The sequence below is a fragment of the Lagopus leucura genome, unplaced genomic scaffold, assembly GCF_019238085.1.
Source record: "Lagopus leucura isolate 7727_CA_CO unplaced genomic scaffold, USGS_WTPT01 Super-Scaffold_100157, whole genome shotgun sequence".
Lineage (NCBI taxonomy): Eukaryota > Metazoa > Chordata > Aves > Galliformes > Phasianidae > Lagopus > Lagopus leucura.
The window spans coordinates 20,692,986-20,715,579 of record NW_024962334.1 but is presented as its reverse complement, the minus strand read 5'-3'; the positions used below and the strand labels follow the sequence as shown (position 1 = coordinate 20,715,579).

The 22,594-nt window shown below is 42.1% G+C and overlaps 1 protein-coding gene across 1 annotated transcript in view; it reads right to left on the bottom strand.

Moving 5' to 3' along the window:
• Positions 1–22,569, bottom strand: part of RAPGEF5 (Rap guanine nucleotide exchange factor 5) — a 151,656-nt gene extending 129,087 nt beyond the window's left edge. Inside the window, exon 1 of the mRNA XM_042888225.1 lies at positions 22,381–22,569. Coding sequence (XP_042744159.1) covers positions 22,381–22,569 — 189 coding nt within the window. The remainder of the gene's footprint in view (positions 1–22,380) is intronic.
• Between the last annotated feature and the right edge of the window lie 25 nt (positions 22,570–22,594).

Sequence of the window (22,594 nt, the reverse complement as noted above, 5' to 3'; positions counted from 1 at the left end):
AAAAAGGAAAAAAGGAAAAAAGGAAAAAAGGAAAAAAGGAAAAAAGGGGGATGGCACATCAACTTAGTAAAGAAATACTGTGAGGCAGGCAGTCTGACTCACAAGCATGTATTAGTAAAAAGTAAATTTAGGAAAAACAAGGTGAAGAATGTCATCATCAGTATGGCAAAGTGACATCATGGAAGAAAAATACCACATATAGATTGTTCCCCAAAAATATAGTATGGCTTCCACTCTTGTAAAGGTATGCTATCTCTGTACAGATCTTATTTTCAATCAAACTACCACAGACAGCACCTCATTTAGATACAAGTATCTGATTTGTTCTTTCTTGTACACTACTCAATTATAAGCAAGTCATAAAGGAAAAGTATTGAATTTATTACATTCTCAAATTAGCAGGGAAAGAGGAGAAGGACAAAGTTCTCACCAAAATGTATAACTTACAATTATGACCATGTTCTGTGTGCACGTCCCAGCTGATCTCACCCACTGGGGGCACTGCAACTCAAGCCATGTTTTGTACCCCATCTATATAGCCCTCCCTTTAACTCATCTTACCTATTTTAAAGCCCTCCTTACCAGGCTGGCCAACCTGTTGTCAAAGACACACACACCCCTTTTAGTAAGGAAAACCCTTACCGCCCTCTACCAGATGTCACTCCTCAAACAGGATCCCGCTGTCAAATATATCTATTTCCTCAATACCTATTTCTCTAATATCTTCATATTTAATTAATACCACTTCTTCTTCTGCAAGTGTAGAGTCTTGCATCTGGGGAGGAATAATTCCATGCACCAGTACAGGTTGGGGGATGAGCTGCTGGAGGGGAGCTCTGCAGAGAGGGACCTGGGTGTGCTGGTGGACGACAGGTTGGCCATGAGCCAGCAGTGTGCCCTTGTGGCCAAAAAGGCCAATGGCTTACTGGGGTGCATTAAAAAGAGCGTGGCCAACAGGTCGAGGGAGGTGATCCTCCCCCTCTACTCTGCCCTGGTAAGACCTCATCTGGAGTACTGCATCCAGTTCTGGGCTCCCCAGTACAAAAAAGACAGGGATCTCTTGGAAGGAGTCCAGCTGAGGGCCACAAAGATGGTGGAGGGCCTGGAGCATCTCTCCTATGAGGAAAGGCTGAGTGAACTGGGTCTGTTCAGCCTTGAGAAAAGAAGACTGAGAAGGGACCTGATCCAGGTCTATAAATATCTAAGGTGTGGGGGGCAGAATGGCGAGGCCATAAGATGGCGAGGCTAAAGTCAAAGTTATCATGCTAGATCATTACTATCATCATGCTGGTAGTAGTCAGACTAATGTAACGCACGTCAGCAGCTGCATCATAGCACAGGGGATCCTGCAAATAAATTTTCAGGCTCATTATTTAAATGTTATGGAAAGAGGGAAGAGAAAGAAAAAACCTTACTAATCTTTATGCCCCTTTCTCCATGGAATTGAATTTCAGGTTCAGAGAGGGATAACGTTTCATACAGTCATCATGACAGCTATGCATAGCTCCCTCGCCTAACCTATCAAATCAAGTGAACTATTACGATTTCTACTAGTTCTTGGAGCAGCTGGGAAGACGGTGGCTCTGAGGTTGGCAGAGGCTGGTTGTGCAGAGCCAGGACCTACAGGGAGACCAGCAGCTGCCAAAGCTCCTTCCTGGAGCTTTCATTACTTGACTGGATAAGATCGTACACAACCACTCTAGCTTTCAAGTTTCCACACAGGGCAGGGGCTGGACAAGAATGCTTCTCTTCCAACTCAAATAATTGTATAATCTCCTATCCCATCACTCCTCGATTCAGCTGGTCAGCTTAATTTTCCTCCTTGAATCAGCTTCATCAAGCATGGGATAAAGTTCATAGAGATGCAGAGCAATTGCAGATGCTTCTGTAGACACAGCCATTGTTTAATAAAAGGCTCTGAAAATCTTACCAGCTTTTCATCGAAGTCTCTCCCAACGAAGAATCATAGAATCAGCAAGGTTGGAAAAGACCCCCAGTCCAACTGTCTAACTACCACCAACATTTCCCCACTAAACCATGTCCCTTAGTACAGCATTTAAATGGAACTTCGTCTTGTTGAAGTTCATCCTATTAGCCTCAGCACAGGGATCCAGCCTGTCCAGATCCCTCTTGTAGGGCTTTCCTATCCACATGTAGATTAACATTTTCTTCCAGTTTAGCGTCATCTGCAAATTTACTGAGGGTACATCCAATCCCCTTATCTAGGTCACCAATAAAAATACTGAACAGGATAGACTCCAATACCGACCCATGGGAAACACAACTCACAACTAGAACATACCACATGAAGTGCCAGATCTCAGCCACTGAGTATGCTGAGATGACTGTAAAAAAAAGAAAGAAAAAAAAGGCCTAACTCTGCCATCAATGTTACTGCAGGCACTCCTGGTGCCAGAACTTGGCCTTCAGTAACCCACACTTATTAGGGATTAAATATAATGAAACTTTTAGAGTAGATAATCAATTAATCAGGTGATTCATCTCACGCATTACTAACAGCCACTCACTGCACAGCCAGGGAGTTGTACCAATCCTCCTGCTGTGTGAGGCCCTCCAGCAAGCAAGCTGGTTTTCCTCTGTACAGACCTATGAGCATTCCCACGAATTACCCTGATGACACTGCTGCAAGGAGACTCACCTGTTGCACTGCCTCGCCTATATTGCAGTCGCCTACAACACTCACCTCTGCTGCACGAGATGTGACAAGCAGCTGAAAGGCAAAAATATCTAAAACCGCTGCCACTATTTTAGAGAAAACCTCTCCACAGACAGAGGAATAAGTCTTCAAACACCGGCAAATACTCTGCAAATAACTGTGAACAAGCCCGACAGAATAAATAGCTTACAATGTCAATACAAAGTATATATTATTGAATAAGAAAATCCATTAAAATCTTAATTTATTCAAAAGCAATTTACAAATAAAGAAACAGTTTTATAGATTTCAATAACAGCAGCTCATTTAATTCATCACATACAAAAAGACAGTTAAAATTCAGTGCTTTCATTATGATTTACGAAAATATCTTTCAGTAAATTGCATCAGTTTAGCTTATTTGAGAAATGACTATATTTGAGATTTATTTTTTCCTGCACGAGCTGCATGTTGATGTTCCAGAAATTATTTTACAAGTGTAAAAAGGTATGTTTTAATGTTATTTACTATTTTAGGGAGTTCCATTTTTACCACTGCCTGCATACATCAATCACACAGTAATTTCCCAAACCCTCTTTTTTGAAAAGTGTGCAACTATTCCTTTCAGGTACACAACGGATGCTTCACTTTTGATGAGATACCTGAACAAAACGTTCAAGTTCTTTGTTCCTAAGAACTGACAGTCTGATTTTGCAGTGTCCAACCTAGAGGTCTCGGTGCTCTGGTTCACTCCTGCATCTCTCTCTGGTTTGGTACCAATCTTCTGCACAGGAAGGCAAATGACTTTATGTGGAAAGGACGGCACTCTGTTCTGTGAAGCACTTTAGAATGGCTTAGGTTGGAAGGGACCTCAGTGATCATCCAGTTCCAAATCCCCCACCACAAGAAGGGTTCCCAGCTCCCAGATGAGGCAACTAGCTCAGGTTACCCAGGGCCCTATCCAACCTACCCTTGGACATCTCAAGGGATGATTGTCAAGACTGGCTGTGCTCATGGCTTGAATTAAACTATTAACTTCTGCTTTTCTTACTGCTAAGATTTTCAAGGAGTGGGAGAAGCCCCCAAGCCGTATGAACAAGCTACAATGAAATAAGCTCACACTGCAGTCTTAACAGTTTGAGAATCTGGAGGCATGTGGTTTGTATTGGCAGCACTCCACCACATGACCTCGTGGGAACAATATGAATTTCACTGACAGTAGCTCTTGGCGCAAACCTGTGCCAACCAGCTATGGACTGAATAGTGGGAGTTCTTAACCACTTCCATAAGAACAGCTGTAATTTACTTGTTTGTAGAAGAACTACTGAAGTTTAACTATTTTAGTTCCACAAGGCAGTCAAGGCTTCACTGTGCGAGAAGCTTAAGAAGCACTCAATTCTCAAGGAAAAAAAATAAATCAAGAATTGTTCCCTTGAGTCACCCACTCAACTTCTAGGCAAAGTAGCTCCAAGAATTCCCCACCTGCCCTCAGCAGGTGCAACTCCATTGCAGCTTTGCACAACACTTTCAAACACCTTGCAGAACCTAACCTAGATAACATCTTCTTGTTCTTGGAAACCTTTGGTCTGGGTGTTGAAGCAGAAACAAATGAAAACTCAAGTGCATGCCATCTCCAAAAGGAGACCTGTTACCACTAAGATACTGTGAGACTTGAAAAATAAAGGCAGTTCACCTACTATTTAATTCTGAATATTCAGCATCTAGAGTAACATGAAAAGAAGAGTGCAATAACCATTAGATTTAGGACTAGAACTTGAATAGGAGTCTAACATACATGAACATACACCAAAAGTAGCTTACGTAAATTTAGCTTTCAATACACTGAGATGTTGCAGAATCATAAAACTGCAGATGCAAGACACAGATGACCCTTCTAAATTTTTATGCATGGAAAAATAGCTCAACCACCAAGTACTTAGTAGACACAAGTTTTAACTGAGTATGATAAGATCATATCCAAATAACATAAATGACATATCTTGCACAGATTAAGATATTAATAAACAAACTGATGTGATCAACACCCCATAAGGTTATACAACCATTTCAGGAACTTTTAGATGTGGATTTCCTTCTAGAATACAAGTCCAAGCACAGAAAAACACACTGTCTCAATTTAGGCAAGATTTCTGTTCCAAAGAGGCAGATTTCCCTGCTGGTACTCTCTATCCCTAATTTTAATTATCTACCTTTCTTCTGACATCTTCATGTTCATTCTTTATTCATATAACATTTGCTTACACACAACTGATATTAATGAAGGACAGAAATACGTCACATTATACAAGTGCTGCTCCAAAAGTAATGCCTCCCATTTCATTATGTTGGCCCACAACATCAGAGAAGGATGCTAGTGTTATGGCAGTAGAGGCTGAACCTTCCCACTAATATTTTGTTACATTTTGTTGCATACAACAGATGGTAGCAGAGAAGCAGTCTGATAAAATGGTGTCTGACATGGAAATGCATCAGAAGCGCATGGAACTGAATTCCTCAGGAAAAATAAAAGAACAAAAAGCACAATGGCACCTATTGACATTCCACAGATGCTTGCTGAACATTTATGGTGATTAATCAGTGGATGTGAGCACAGTGAGGCAATAGGTGCTGCATTTCGGCAGTGGTGACAGCAATGTGAAAGGCAATCCATATTCCAGACAGCCATGCACAGTTGTCACACCACGAGAAAGACAAGCATCTCGATCAGCTCATCCAGGCATGTTGGTAGATTATGACCAGAAAACCCTGTAAGGAGCCGAATATCAGCTTCAGTGTATTGGAAACAACTGTGTCAACACTGGAAAACTGCAGTTTGTGCCAGGTCTCTCACAGGAACAGAAAGAACACTGTCTACAAGATTGTTGGGACCAGCTGAACCAAGATGAGGCAGAAGATGACAGTTTCCTGGATCAAATTATCAGTGGTGACTAGACGGGTTGCCACCACTATGAGCTGAAGTCAAATTATCAGTCCATGGAGTGGCAACCTGCAAATTCCCCATTAAAGAAGTAGTTCAAGTAAAGCGATGTGCGCTATCTTTTGGGATAGGAAAGGAGCAACAGTTCTGGATTTCCTGGAACCCAGACAAACCATCAACTCTGACCTCTGCCTCGTGATGCTGACTGAGCTGAAGGCTCGAACTGCCAGAAAAAACAACCTTTCTCTTGCAACACCATACCAGCAGGCCCCTTACCAGTTTGAAAACCAAGGGGCACATTGAAAATCTTGGCTGGACTTCCCACCACATCCACTGTATATTCCAGATTTGGTGCTTTCTGATTTCCATCTGTTCAGGACAACAAAAGATGGACTGTGTGGGCAACCTTTTCCTTGCAACAGTGCCATTTTAGCAGCTGTGGAATAGTGGGTCACCTCCACTGGTGCAGATGTTTTTGGGTTTTTTTGTTTTTTTGTTTTGTTTTTTGTTTTTTTTTTAAACAAGAGCAGTGTGGAGGCTGTCTTGGTCATCACTGGTAAAAATGCATAGCTAATAATGATGACCCTTGAAAAAAATAATGTTTTGTAGCTGAGAATTTGCTCTACCAAACCGTGTTACTGTGCTCTTTGTATCTGTTGTTGTTTCCATGGAAATAAATAGGAGGCATTGGTTTCAGAGTGACCTACTTTTTGTTTCGTTATTCTGAATTTATTCTCTGTAATGCCCAACTAAGTCTCAAAATAAAAGTCCTGCTGTGTAAGTCAGCCCACTCTGTGTGAGGGCTAGTGTTTTCTTTATCATCTCACATTTTCCAGCTGGTAACAGGGAGTCAGCACCATGAAGATTTTCCTGTTCCTGTTCACTATTGAAGGGCAAGGCCTCACTCCAACAAGAGACATTTGAAAATACAAGGCTTACAGACTTACAAGGGCTCTTCAATGAAGAACATTTTAAGTACACTGCATTCACTGTTTACTTCCTACACAGCATGGGCCAGACAGACAACACCTGGGCAGGTCATCCTGCACCTCATAGTAGGCTTACAGAACACAGGCGTTCAACCAAGCTAAAAAAAAAAAGTCACAACTCAACATAGTAGCTTATAAAAATTAACACTTTCTGTAATGAAGTCCCACTCAAAGGAAAAGGAAGTATTCAACTGCACTGCACCAAACCCATTCAGGAGACAGTACATATGAATTATTTCACAAAGCCTACTCTAAAATAAATAAATAAAGCAGATCTTCCTTCCTTCCAGTCTTCCTTCCTGGTCCCACTCTGGAAAGAGTCTCTCTTTCCACATTAGGTTATTAAATCTGATGATTCCCAAGCTCCTACAACAACTCTGGCAAAACAAGACCTGTTATGAGCAGAGTTTCTTTCTCTTTGGTTCATTTCTTATATATATTAGGAATCCTTTAAACGTATATAAAGGCACCTTTGTTTTTCCTTTACAAAGAAAGACTGTTTCTTAATGAGGAAAAAAAAACAGTCTGAAAGATAGTGGATTAAAAGATGTTTCTATTTTTAAATCTGATTAAATGATCTGAATTAATTAACCTTTAACTGCATTTGCAACTATTATCTAGTTCTGCATCCCAACAGAAGTTCCACCATATGACGTGTATGTCCTAGTCAATCTTATTCCCATATTCCAATGCATATGGAAAAAAAAGTAAAAAAATGTACTACAGTCTAAATTAGCATTAAATAACATCTATGTAGTGGGGCAAAAAAGTCCAGAATATGATATTGGTGCAGGAACTTGAGGTGAATTGTATGTCATGAATTTGAGCATACATACTGGCATCAGATGTGTCTTAACACAGAGGTTGCATTCCCTATAATTTCAATACAATCTCACTATACCAGGAGTTGCAAAGAAGATTGCTTTTGTGGAAAAACTGTTTGGGAGTTACACATCTCACCATGGAACACACCAGATAACAGCCAGATATGGGGACAATCCAGAAAGTATGTACCAGAAGATTATGATAAAACTTAATGGTACCTGGCATAGTCCAACGAAACTTTATTAAGCAACCTTCCTGCTCAATTGATGATATGCTCTTGTTTTTAAACAGAAGCCTCTTGCCTTGAAAGCTGCGGATCACCAGTATAAGGTTGTTTCAAAACAGACATGAGGTAGTAACCAGAGCCTGCATATGCAGAATCTGAAATAACAGCTCAGAGAAATATCCCATCCTTCCAGTAAAGTTACCAGTGGTAGCAGTACATCTATTTTTAAAGCAATTATACTTATTAGAATACATAAGAGAGAAGTGAAACATAACCTGGATTTAAGCACGTTTATCAATTGTGTAAACCATTATGTATGAAACAAAAGTGGAATAAGCTCTGCATTACTCATAGCCAGAGTAGCTGAACATATCCTGAACAGTACAACCTCAAAGAGCCAGCACGCCAGTCTGCTGGCACTGTAGCACTATCAGAGGAAGGAATGCACACATTAATGCCTTTCTACAGCATCACATTTCCACCACCGGAGGAAAGACAGTCCTGGCAGACAGTACAAGGAAAAGCATATCTGAAGAGCTTCTGACCATCAGCCTAAACAGTAGCTCAATCATTCCCTGTGCTACTTGGTCCAGCATCCACCATGCCCTACCACACTCATCACTGTTCCTTTCCGGACCCCCCTATACATACACACATGAAACAGCAACTCCAAACTGAGCCACCTTCTTCTGCTTCACTGGACTGAGTCAGAAAATCATGGAATCATTTACATTGGAAATGAATCTTAGTATCATCAAGTCCAGCCATCAACCTGACCTACTGAGTCTCACCACTAAACCACATCCCTCAGTGCCACATCTACGTGTCTCTTAATTATTTCCAAGTATGGAGACTCCACCACTTCCCTGGGCAGCCTGTTCCAGTGCATGACTACACTCTCTGAAAATTCTTCCTGATACCTGCTGTAAACCTCCCCAGCACAAATTAAGACCATTTCTTCACATCCTATCACTTGACATCAGAGAGAAGAGACCAATGCCATCTTTGCTTCAATCCCCTTTCAGATAGTTGGATAGAGAAACAAATCAGAATCTTAAAATTGTAAAATCCCTAAAGAGATACACTGTCCACTAGAAATTAAAGTCTGAGCTAAAAGGCTGACCATACCTTTTAGGTGTTGAGGCAACAAGAATTAACCTTCCTCATCTTTAATATTCTGCATCATAGCCAATGCTTGCAACACTGATCACTTCAATATGCTGTTATCCTCCTTCCAGTTGCCCACTGTAACCTGGTTACCAGCCCACCCACACTGAGAAGTTATTAACTAATATCATTTCAAGACAGAAAACATTTTCCGACCTATGCAAAATAGGAGGTGGGAGAGAAGGAAGATGCTGCGGAGCTATATTTACAAGTTGCTCCAAGCAGTGTGTTCACAAAAAATGCTCTCTAATAAGAGAATTTAGACTAAAATTGAGGAAGCAGAATGATCCAAAACAGTTATACACTGATGCTTTCCCCACTACAGCTATTGATCTATCAGACACTAGCAGAGATACTCCACCAAAGTTTCTACAAACACTAACAAAAACCAAGATGCCAGTGACATCCTAGCTGTCTTCCAGAATCACTTCAACAAACCAGCATGGGCCAGCCTGGATGCCCCGCCAAAGACTTGCTGGAAGATTTTGAGATATCCATTTCTCAAAAACAGTTCACAAAACAGTGTAATTTTCACCCCAATCAGTTTGCTCACTTCTCCATCCTTTCACACACTACCTTTTTAGACATGGCTTCAAACCAGTTGTTGTCTCAGTATCAACAAGGACTTCACCAGTTTGAAGCAAGCCAGTAGTGTATCTTTTTAGTCACCATTCAATTATTAAATTAAACTAGTGAAACAGTTTAAGCACCTTCTTCATACCTGAGTACAGAGACAGACAATTCTGATGTGCAGACACAGGAAGAATGAAGAGAACAGGGATGAGAAATACAGTTATTTGGGAAGCATATGGTTAACCCTACAGACCAGATGTTATCATCATCCTCATGCTGTGTGCACCTCATCAGGACACTCTCCCTCTCACCCTATTTTCAAAAGACAAGACCAATACGTCTCTGGTGTGACTTGGGTATGAATTTGCTACGCTTAATCTACTATGTTTTGTCAGTCTTTTCAAGGCACCAGAGAAGACAGCTGCAGAGGGTCTCAGACATCATTTCTGATAAGCAAAATTTTGCTTTGGAATTCACGTCCCTACTCCATCAAACAAGATACAATCAAAAGATCAGGTGGGTTCATCAACAACAAAGTAATGGCAACAGGGCTCTGGGTTTGGAAGATTACATGGGAGGCCCAATTGCATGTTTTTCACATACCTCACGCTTGTTGATGTTTTCAACTGCTATGCTTGTGCCAAGAGATAAAAATGACTAACTTGGGAGGGAAAAAGTCATGTTACATAGAAAGAAGCATACACATACTGAAACTGGAGTTAGTTGGCCCAGGCTGAAGAGAAAATGACTCACAGACCCTCAGCATTTAGCTTTGTTCCTAAAAGTCAGATAACATCAGAAAATGCTACAGTAATGGACAAAGAGCCAGTCTGTTTTTATCCTTAATTCAAGATAAATAATTTTAAAAAATGAAACAAATTTCTAGTTTTGGAAGTCTCATAAACTGTACCCCTAGATCTTTCAGTGCCACAAGGTGGTTTTTTGCCTCCAGTCTCTGAAGAGCACTTATTATTGCCTCTAGGCAGCTTCTCTGAAATTAGTTTTATGTTTCCTTATCCACTCCCATTCTCTTGCCATAAATTTTCCTGTAACACATTTTGCTGTTAATTAGCAACTGAATAAGTCCTTTTCTACAACTGCAATGAATGGGTTTTTAAAGAGTTTACTAAGAACACAACTTTTATTTAACACCAGTATAGCTCTGCTAGCTATATTTTATGCTTAAATGCAACAGTCTACTGCTGAAACACTTTGTACCTACAATCTTATTAGATAAGTTTACAAGTTTCGAGAACAGTCTGTAATGCAATGTTCTTCAGAAGTCTTTGTCACTGATTTCAGTTAGATAGCTTTGCTCAGAACAACAGTTTTGCCCCAGAGTTGCCAAGGATAAAAAACGAAGAACAAAACACTTTCTTCCTCTCCTCCCCATTCATTCTTTGTTCATTAGATGGGTATCTAACTCTTAATAAGCATACTCTCTATTCCATCACTGTAGCTTTTAAAGAAAATACTGATGTTAGCAGAATCAAAACACACTTGTAGGATATCGCTCAATGATTATTGGACAAAGTTGCTGGTTACCACTCTCCACAGTGCCTTCCAATCAGTTGTGAGCACATTTCATAGGAGTTTCACCACCCATTACCACTCTTTTTGGGAGAGGTTAAAGGACTGGGGAGAGAATGGGATTATTTTCTGTTTTTTGTTTACAAGAACAACACAATCTTTGACATATATTGGTATATTGGTAAAGACTGGCATGAAATTAGCTGGTTTTCTTGCACGTTCAGAGACCATCTACACTGCAATATATACTTCATCGCTATACCTCCAGTAGAGATCATAGGCTCAACTTGGTGTGTAACATTCCCCTGAAGAAACAACAGCAGTCTTTTCTGGTGAGACAAATACTGTAACTGATCAAGCAATAGCTAACTAATGAAGGACAAGTACAGGATTAAGCAATCTGTTTTCCTTCTGAATAGAAAAACGTGAAGGCACCTCAGTGTTACATCTTCAGCTGAATGCTGTTTAATATAACACAGTAGCATGATAAGCAAGTTTTGCTTATTTTAGTCAGTCAAAAATCAGAAGTCTATAAACAAGTTCAGATGGATCTAGTCAAGGTATGTGTAGATAGCTCCATATTAAATTATCTTCAACATGAAATACAAAGCAATGACCAGCAGAAGGAACAGAATGCTGACATCTTATCTCGTTTAAAATCAACTCCTTTAATATAAAGAAAGCAATGTGAACACTTGTGAAAACCTAAAGATCGGCAAAAACTAATCTATGCCACCAAAAGCTCTAAAAAGATAGCAAATGGTTTAGATGAAAAGCACACAATGGAGAAAGGGAGGAAAGCGTATGATGTGTAGAACACAGCAGTTTAGTCCCATCTGGATTACATTCAGCACAAGCCATTCCAAGCTTAAAGGGACATTGCCAAAGCAGACAAAGCTCAAAACTAGGTGTAATGCAATGGCAAGTGCAACAATGACAGCAGGGCAGCAAGACTAAAGCTGCAGGAAGCAAGGATGAGCATAAACACAACAGCAGTAGGCACAAAAATAAAGAAGCTGTTTACCTTCAGAAGGCCTGTACGGTCCTCAGGTAGGCACGGATCTCCAGATGAGATCCTCACCTCCACTGCCAACCCTTAAATGAGGTCTGGAAAGGGATGGATCCTGGCTCCAGAGTTTCCAGTCACTTAGGTGCATTGCTTGCACCTGAGCTCTCCTGAGTTGGCCCTGCCTTCCTACTAGGTGCTCAGTCACTGGCTCAAGCTGTGAGTCAGCATTTCCAATACACCAGGTAACAAAAACAGCCCTGAGAAAGGGACTTTCCACAGATGGAATGAGTCATATAGAGACATTGCTTTAAATGATTTCTGTAAAAAAGAATACTTAAGAATAGACTGTACAGAAGACAGGAGTTTCCTGATAGGAATAAATGGACAAAATAGTCACTGAAATGAAAGGTGGAATATTTGAAATTGATAAAAAATAAATGTTTTCATAAACAAAGGAAAACAAAACACTGTTCCTTCCATTGTAATGTCACTATCATCAAACGTCATAACAAAGATCCACAAGTGCAAGTTCCAACATAAGCCTGAAGCCAAAATACCAGACAGTTCATTGAAAGGCTGGATTTCTGTATGAAAAGCATGAACAGCCGTAACTACCTGTAAGCATCAGAATATAAGGTATGTCCAGCTATTTGAATCTAGAAAAAGACCATGTGTAAGGCAGACTACATAGCATTCACCCAATGTTATCAGTTATTCTTGAGAGGGTAAGAAACTTTTATTTGCAGTTATCATTATCTGTCAAATTAACCTTAAAATTTGTGGACATATGACCAGATGAACCAACATCTTGATCCACTACAATGTTTTCTGTCTGCACTGCTTCCTTTGAAATAATCAGATTTTTATTTTTTTTTAAACATAAAACTTCTACCAGTGTAATGTAAATATTTATTGCCACACTGAATTGCAAATAATCAACTCATAGGGACTTTTTAGCAGGATTTCAGATAAATTCTTAGTTTATTCACACATTGTATTAAGTGAAAACAGATATCTCAATGAAAAGAAAAAAAAAAAAATCCAAAAGCATCACATTGCTGAGCTTGGTGGCTCACCAGTCCTAATGCATGTCCTGGCAACCTAAGAGACCTATTGATTTGCAACCTTTCACTCAAGTGCAGTAAAAGGCAAAATTAAATAAATAGCTTTGGTAAAACAAATCTGAAACTCGTTTGGGAACTGTCCGTTTAATGAGATAAAACAAGAAATTAAATATCTGCTGGATGTAATAAAAATATAAATAGATGTACTCATTTAATTGCCACTATTATTTGTGCATTTTATGTGTTTTGTTCCAGCAATCGCTGTCAAAGATAATGCTTACAAATGACTATGCTCTAACAGGCCGACCAGTTCTACCCACTCACTGGATACCAAGTTAGAAAGAGAGAGGGTCTTTTCATCACCTGTAAACAATCTTTGAGATGAGAAAAGCATCTTTACAAATGTTTGTATGCTGTAAGTTTTTCAAAGTATCTGAGTTTCATTTCTGGACCTGATAGTTTCATTCTCTCTCTTTGAACAGAAGTCAAATTCTGCTTACATTTTATAAGTTTTTATGATACATCTAGCAGGATCTAGCTGAAGCATACTGGAAAGCAGGGGGTATGCTGTGCCCATACCTTTATACTTTGGCAGCTAACAGCTGGATTCTGCTTTTGTTCACTTCAGACTGGCATGTCCCATGTACTTGGCCTTCCTTCACAGACGCTGTGAGCCTCGGTTCATCCCAGAGGACAGATTCAGCAACAGACTGGCAACCCGCACTCCCCAGATTTGCTGCCACTGACAAGGGCTTCAGGCAGTGCAGAAATGCAATGAAATGCTGGGCTGTGCATGAGCAGGGATCCAGATCAGTTTTAACAGATTTCTCTAGCTCATTCCTTCAGTAAGCCAGTACACAAACAACAGCTCTGCAAATTGCGTAGCCAGCCATGCATGCATATTGTTTTTCTCCCTACTTTCCATATTTAAAAAATCAATTTATGCATCAGTGAAGTACATTCACCTTTGGGATGAAACGGAGCATCTGCTCAACAGCATATAGTAGCAGGCCATGACAGTAAGTGATTAGCACATCCAACTGAAATCACAAAGTGTTTTGGAATCATTTAGTAACTATCTAAGTCAGAACTTGGCCCGGAAAACCACAATTAAATGCTTATCATCTTAAAAAAAAAATAAACAAGTAAAGCTCAACCACCTGCCCTCTCTCCCTAACCTCCCACAAATACATAATAAATTATTGAGGCTCACAAGTGGTCTGGACCTCAATTTTCTGTTGTTTGTTTTTAATTCAAAAAATGTAGTACTTCCACTTGTTGACTGCTCCTCAGGACTGATCTGCACACTATAATCCATCCAGTGGAAGGGCCTGGTTTGCCACGTACATCTTGGGCAGTGTCATCTTTGCAGACAACCACCTTTCTCTTTGGTGCTGCTTGTTCTGTGGTCTTAGTAATTACTTTAACAAGCAATCTGCAAAGATGCTTAGAAGGACCAGCAGCAGGAAGAGCTCCCAGCAGATGAAGAGCACACATAGTCAGATCAGAACTGATTCTATAATGAAGCAACAAGACCATTGGCCTCTGAAATTTTTGTTTTCTTACTTCTCCAGTCCACATCTCTCAATGAAGCATGGGCTTTGGTACGAGGTTCAGGAAGCAAGAATAGAAAGGCAGCTCCCTTTGATGAAAGGAAGACAAAGAGCACTCTCAAAGCAGGACAGCCTCTCCTCTAGAGCTCTGAATACAGCTCTACTGGGACGTATTTATATAGACTGAAGAGTTTTCTCCTAAGTTAGCAAACTATGTTCACACTACAGAAACCATACTGACTTTTAGTATGTTGGTCAGCCATCTTCTCTCCAGGACAACATGTCGTGAAGAGGAATTCATTAAAACAGAAATTATACTGTAGAATTTTAATAATTGACCCCAGATTAATACAATGGCCGTAAATAGATCATCTTGAAGGTCAGCCTAACCCAAGTCAAATCATAAGTTAACTGAGATAAAAGATACTGTGACAATTATGAATAAACACTGCCCTTTACATTGGGAACTTAAGGAGGAAAATATTCAGAACCTGCCCCCATGGCTTTTAACTTGAGAGCTTCAGTGACTTCATTTGTATCCTTAAACTCTTGGCAAAACCACAGCTGCAATGGAAAAGTTTAAATCAAAAGGTGTCACATATATAATATTTATGCAGCCAATACTAAAAACATGAAATACTCCACTGAAATTGATCCATACATATGATCCCTAAGAGACATGCAAGACTCAGGGAAAGTGAGGTTTCTGAATTTGTGCACAAAGAATTGCAGCCTGCCACCTTCATCAGAGCAATGCTGTGAGTGACCTAAGACAGCATGGGGGGCTACAGAGCAGGGCACTCTTACACTGCCCAAGGTTAGAAGGCATTCTGTTTTCTGTGCTGTACTGCAGCTCCAAACTGAGCCTTGACCAGTGCTAGGGGTCATTATTCAAACATGAATGCAAGCCCCTATAATGTATGAGCCCCTCTTCATACATCTAGCCCTCAAGAACCTTCACCATCCTCATACCCCCCTTTAGACCCCCTCTAATAGTTTTGTGTCCTTCCTAGATTGCACCCAGTGCTGGATGTAAGGCCGCACAGCACAGAGCAGAGCAGGACAATCCCTCCTCTTGTCAGGTGGCAGTGCTGGGCCTGGGGCACCCCAGGTTACAGTTGGCCCTTCGGACTGCCAGGGCACACTGCTGGCTCATGTTCAACTTGCCATCAGGCAGAATCTCTGCCCAGATCTCTTTCTGAGGGGCTGCTCTCCTCTCTGCAGAAGTAAATATTCCACTTTTTAGTGGCCAGGTTTAAACCTAGTTCTCCCAGAGAAACCTGTAATGAACACAAAAGGAAAACATAAACCATCTTAAAGACACAGAATCTTTAGTCTAAGGCCCATAGATTCCATAAATAACAAGCAACATCCTTTCCAGTATATGAAATATTACTTTAATTATATATTAAGGATAAAACGTCTGTCCTATTGCAATGGCTTTCTGTGAGTTATGTTAAAAAGATACCATATTCTGCTTTCCTATTTTTTTCCTTTCAAAAAGCTATCACCTCTTATTTTCAGCATTTTCATTAGCATAAAAATGCACAGCTTGTTTTGTTATTTCCTCTCAGTACAGAAAGGCATTCAAACCACTGGGGCTGTATGAGTAGCAGCAGTTGAATACAAACCTTAACACAGTTTGTCATAATTGTACAGCGCAGTGCTTGTTCATTCACCTCAGCATCTGGGAAATCTAGTGTGAATTAACCAATGATGCAGGTTTGCAACCAAGGAAATTAAAGAATACCACTCTTCAAAGTGAATTGTTTAGCTCTGACTAAGGAAACACCATCAGCTCACAAGTAAATCAAGCCTTCTCCTCAAGGTGCATTTGCGAGTATTTAGATACAAGTATTTCCTTTTAACTTCGGTGGAGCTGATCTTATTTGATACATAGATTTCCTTGATGGATTTCCAACCCACACACCACAGCACCCCACCCAAGGTTCTGAAGGCCATGTCCTACTGAAACAGGAGCAGAACCAAAAGTGAAAGTAGGGATACCTTTGTTAAGCCAGAAATAAAAAAACATGCAGGACTGACTCATATTTTAATCAGTCTCTAACTGATGATTCTATTCTTAATGCAAAAATACACAAAAAGCAGCACTTAAAGCACTTTAAAAAAATGGGTAAAATCTCAAGCTCATGAGTTCAAATCCGAGCTCAATTTGCAGCAAAGCACAGGGGTTAAAGATGACTTCTAGCAGTTGATTATGGATGAGAGAGGGACTTATCAGGATATGCTCCAGCCAAAAAAAAAAAAAAAAAAGGAAACTCAGAACCTACCTTATAGCCTGGAGCAAGCTCATGCATTTTCTGCAACAAGAAGACATGTTGTGTGTTCTCCCATGAATGGAAGCCACACGATGGCACCTCTTCCCTGTGCACAGACTGCAGCACTTGCACCTACCCAGGAGCACCAGAAAGCAGCAGAGATGCCAGCCTAGGCACTGCCAGCTGCTCCTACAGTACTAGAGTAGCCACAAGCTGTGGGCACCATTTGGCAAGCAGACTAACCCCAGCCTTGGGCACAACAACCACTGGGGGTTCTGCAGAGCTTCCCAAGTCACTTGGAGGGGCAGAGGGGTGGGTTTGCCTTAGGCCCCCTTCAGCTGTAATTAATCAAACGCAGGCATAATTCCTCAGATGTAGTAACACATGGGCTAATTAAGAAGTATTCTCAACTTAGTAATTCACTGAACACTGACTATGAAACAAATCATTATGCAAAAAAAAACACATGAGACACTGCAATTCCCCGCCAGCTACCATGGTCACTGTCGCTAAGTTATTTTACTCATTACTCAACATTTCATGTGTCACCACTCACAGCCTTGACAAGCTAAAGATACTGTTAAAGACAATTATCTTAATCAAATACATTTAGCAGGAATAATAAGCCTGATTACAATAGGAAAAATTCAAGACTACTTACCGAACCTATTTTTAGTCCCATAATAATTGCCAAAATGATCAAGGTATTAAGTTCTAAGTAGAGCCCCAGTGGCAGGCTTTAAAGTAAAATGTCACCAATATCAATCAGCCCACTTCAATAGTAGCTGTGACAGTAAAACTTTCGATTCACTGACACAATCCAGTCTTCCTGTGCCCTGATTTCAATCAGTATAGTGTACATGCGCAACAACACCACATCTGTTTAACGCAGGAAAAACTCCAAAGGTAAATCCTCTGTAGCATATACAAATATAGGTATCAGAGTAATTGTTCTCCTAATTTTTTTCTTCTACTCCTCTCATTAACGTCCGTCAAACAAGAATAAATGTGCTAGTGAAATGTGTTGACGATGCAAAACAGGAGATGTTGTTGAAACAAATGTAAACAGAATGGCATACTGGAAGATGTGGTGACTCTGAGGACTGGAATATAAGGAGAAGGATGTAAAGCAGCAGCCTGAGATACAAGGTCACTCCAGCAGTAGCAAGATGAAGAAGAATACGGACTGCTGTAAATGTCAGTTGTCAGAATGAATATGAGGCAGACCTATATGCCTGGCTCAATCAAAAGGTATCTATGAACCACCAACGTATTTTAGCCATGAAAAGAAGTATGGGAAATTCTGAGTATTTCCAACAGGGAATTTCTAGTGTCCTGGAGAAACCTCATTTACAACACTAATGGCTCCTCCAATCCTGGCATGAACTGATTCGAGGAAAGTAACTTGAATGAGGTAAGCAACTGAAAGCTTCTTATGAGAGATGGATAAAAGTTTACCAAAATGTAGGCTAAGAGGGGTTAGGATGCTTCATTTAATTAAAACAGATTGCATATTATTTGACTTTTCTCCCTGCCAAAGATGAGTTCTCTGCAATAGCACAACAGCTGCCAGTGCCAGAATATATGACAGATCTCTCTAATACCCTCCAACCCTCCAATTATTTTCAGCTCAGGAACTTTCCAGCTTGATGAGGATTATCAATTATCTGTGTTCAATAAATTTCCCTTCCATGAATTTCCCCAGTCTCCTCTGAACTCATATAAACTCCCGGCCTTCATATCCTAACTCCTTGATCTATTTTCAACCTGTAACCTTACCATCAGTTGACGTGCTGATTTACGCACAGCAGTTATCACCCAAACAGGGACAGGTTCTCTTGGTGTAAGAGCATCTGAAAACATTTGATTGGCTGAAGACCATTGGGAGCCTCACAGAAGTCATTACAGAATCTCAGAAGAGAAGACAGTCATGGTATCTCATCAATCAAGCAAGGTTGAAGGCCTGGACCATGGTGAAGATTTGTACGTATCTACAACATCAGAGCAACAGAGTATCCAAGTAGCTCTGTTGATCCTCAAAATATTTTCCAACAACACTATTGTGACCAGGAGCAACGACTATCCTCACAAATAGTTAACACTATAGCCAGAGAGGACAGCAAAACTAGTTAATAGCTTAAATACTCATGCCTATTGACTGTATACCTAACACAAGCTTCAAGGAGGCAAACTGGAAAAACAGAAGGCTCCTACTCTGCAAAGGTTGTGAGAAAGCACGCACAAGGGGAACAGCTGCACAAGGCACACTGAGCCAATGAAATGCATCCCTCCTCTGCTCCTGCATGAGCCCTACTGGGCTGTGACATGCATACAGCCCCCATCAAGGAACCAAGCTAAATCCGCCCACCCTCCTAAAGACAATAAATAAATAAGTAAGTAAATAAAATAAAACCAGCACCGCAAAAGGCTGGATCGTTTTCCACAGTTTTATCTGGCAGGAACAAAGCACCAAGCAGAGGAAGAGGAATAAAGCCCATCCATCCCTCAACTCACTGCAGCCAAACCTCCACAGCCACCGCAGACATCTGTGCTAGACCTGCCCTTAGACCAAACAGAAGGAAATCCACCGTCAGCAACAACGCCAACATCCAGTTCAAAGTTCAGGAGCTTTAAAAAAGCATTGGGCCTCCCTGCAGAGGGATTAGAGCCTTATCTAAATGATGGGAGTAGTGCAGTGTATTGCTATTTACCTGGACCCACCAAACAGGAAAGTGCAAGCAGGGTGATTGCTGCAACCTTCTGACAAGGTGCTTTTGCATCTCTGTGTTCTTCACATGTATTAAAATCAGCTGTGTCCTTATACAGAAAGCCAAAATTCCCACTGGTATCCTGGTCTTTGGGTTCACTGGACAGAAAGAAGTATGCTCAACTTATTTCATCTCCGTTTTTTATTACGTTTTCCAATTATCTCCATCTCTGGACACAAGTTGTCAAACAGTCTGATGTCAAGGGTCATGGCCCAAACTGATTTAAAAAAACGCATTCCACCCCACATTGGTTTGCAAAATTTATTCCATTTTTTGTGTACTACTCAATGCTTTCCTACACCACAGGAAGTATTCTAACAGCATGCAGTGAAGTGCATCCTTACAATAATTATAGCATCCCTTAATATTTCCATTATATTTTATTATCCATACCCTCTAAGCACGCGCACATAGATTATCCTTGTTTTATAGATGAGGAAGCAAACTGCACCACAGGCAGTCCCTCAGCAAGTCAGCATGAGAGGCAGAACGCCCTGCTCAGGGGGTCATCATATTTTTATAGGAAATTAAACAAACTGGAATTTCAGCTGGTCAGCACTTACTTGAAAACAGTGCACCTCTGTGAGCAACATTCCTGGTGAAACCAGCTGGACAAATAAAGCTCCCAGCTTGGTGTTTGAACAAACAAAAAAGCACAAAGAAAAAGTCACTGGAGACTAAGTTCAGACTGAAATTTTGAAGGAGGGGGAAATGGTGATTTCATGAGCAAATGGCACCAAACACTGAATTTGGATTCACCTGAAATACATTGTTAAGCTGGAATTGAGAGATCTTTGTTTCATATTTGTTTTAACCAACCTTTCCATAATCATATTTTAAGGCTTTTTCAACGTGATAGCCATGTTTAAAAGTATACACTAGGACACCTCAGCAGACACCTGCAGGAATTCCAGCTGGATCCTGGGGAAAGGCAGAACCCTGCAGACCAGGAGGTGGCAGAGCAGGCAGTCCCCTCGTCACATAGCGCTAAGTCACTGGCACGGCATCTCCACATAGCATTGCCCACTGGCCCTAGAGCTGCTGGGTTGACTCCTGACCAGCTCACAGCCTCTCTCCAGCCATCTCCCTGCCTAGGTGGACAGGTCAAGAATAACTCTGCAAGACAAAGCACAGAGTATACCACCATGATGCAAGACCACATATGAAAACAGCACTGAATCTTTTTCTCTCTCTGTGCAAAACACAGCACATCTGCTCGTATGGGCAGAGCCTCAGCTGTCAGGAAGCAAGATAGGACCAAGACTTCAGCAAAGACTATCAAGGAACTGTGTGACCTAGAAGCCACCCTGCGTTCTCACCAGGGCGTGAACTTGCCAACTCCAAATATTTACATAGTAAGTACTCACAGTAGAATCATACAATCATTAGGGTTGGAAAAGACCTCTAAGGTCACCTTGTCCAGCCATCAGCTGATCACCATCGAGCACATTGAGCCACATCTGCCCTTATCATGTTTATTAAATGCTTTCAATACCCATGAAGAACAACCACAATGATGGACCTGAGCCTGCTTTGCACAGCACATCGCTGAAGTGCCGTGAATCACCTATACCAAAACTGCATTTAGACATACTCCAAATGAGCCAGACAGCTGTCCTGAGATGCTCTTTGCCTCCTCACAGGAGGCTCAGCCCGCTGTTCCTGCAGTGTGCTTTAGAGGTGGAATAAATCAAATTCATTTCAGAATCCAGAAAATGTCTTATCTTCACTAGAAGATGGATACCTATCATAAACACTCTGCTAAGGCAAAGGAGGCTTGGCCATTGACAACGGACTAAATCCCCTTAGCCCTGCCTTGGATGGGCAGTTGCCAGGTGGATTACAATTTAACCTGAGCAATAAAAATCATCGGTAACCTCCACACAGACTGGTCTTTATTCTGCATGTCAGACTCACTTCAGAAAAAACCTCACTCTCAAACAGGGCTCTGAATCAAAACACCACTCACAAATAGCCATTTTGCCATAAACTGTGTGCTATCTTAACCCTACTTATCTTCCTCACGTGTGTATCTTCTAACAACAAAGCAGGAAGTTTCCCTTGAAATTCACTCTGCTATATCTCACAATATCCTCGTGTGTGTACTCACATGGGTAGAGCACCACAACACTGACCTGGGTACAGACACACACTGAGCACAGAGCTGTGGGTCAACGCATCGCAGCCACACAGCAGCTCACCCCATTTGCTGCACGGACGAAGCTAGCCCTCTCATTTTGGCTGTGGGATGACGGGGCTGAGGCCAGGTTCGGCCTGTCAGTGAATTTTCTGTGACTTGGCAGCAGTGCCCCCCACATACAGCTTCAAGGAGTGAGAGGTTCTCGTGGCGGCTCCCAGACGTGGAGGCCACGCCGTGCATTGCCAGGGCGCTGAACGCGCCAAGCCGGTCTACTGAGGCCGTGCTATGAGCCATCCCCGAGCCCAGAGTGTCACGGCAGGGATCTCTGCAGGCTTCCCCGCCCCACAGCCTCACTCTCCGTCGGAGACGCGGACGGCGCCACGAAGCCGCTCGCTCCAGCTTCAAGAGCTCGAGGCCGCGCTGAACTTCACGGCTCCGGTCCCCAAGCGTGCCCGCGGAGAGGACGAGGAGGGCCGAGCACGGAGCCCAGGGCACGGCCGGCGCCCACCCACGGCGCTGCTCGATGCTCACCGAGGGTCGCCCCGCGGGCACCTCCTCCCGGGGGCCGCCCGCCTCCCCGCTGCCCCGCTCCGGGCACCGCCCCGCCCGCCTGCGCGATCCCCGCCGCGGCGGCCGCTGCCCGCGGGCTGCCCGCGCACTCACCCGCTGCCCGGCGGCGGCCGCGCTCTTCCTCCGCAGCGTCAGCCCGCTCCGCAGCAGCGCCGGCAGCTCCCGCAGCTTCTGCCGCAGCTGCACCGGCGGCGGCTCGGGAGCTCCGCCGCCGGGGCTCCAGCTGCGGGCCGGCTCCGCGCCCTCACACGGCGGCGGCATCTTCGCGGAGCCCACAGCCATGCCGCATCCCGGCCGCGCTCTGCCG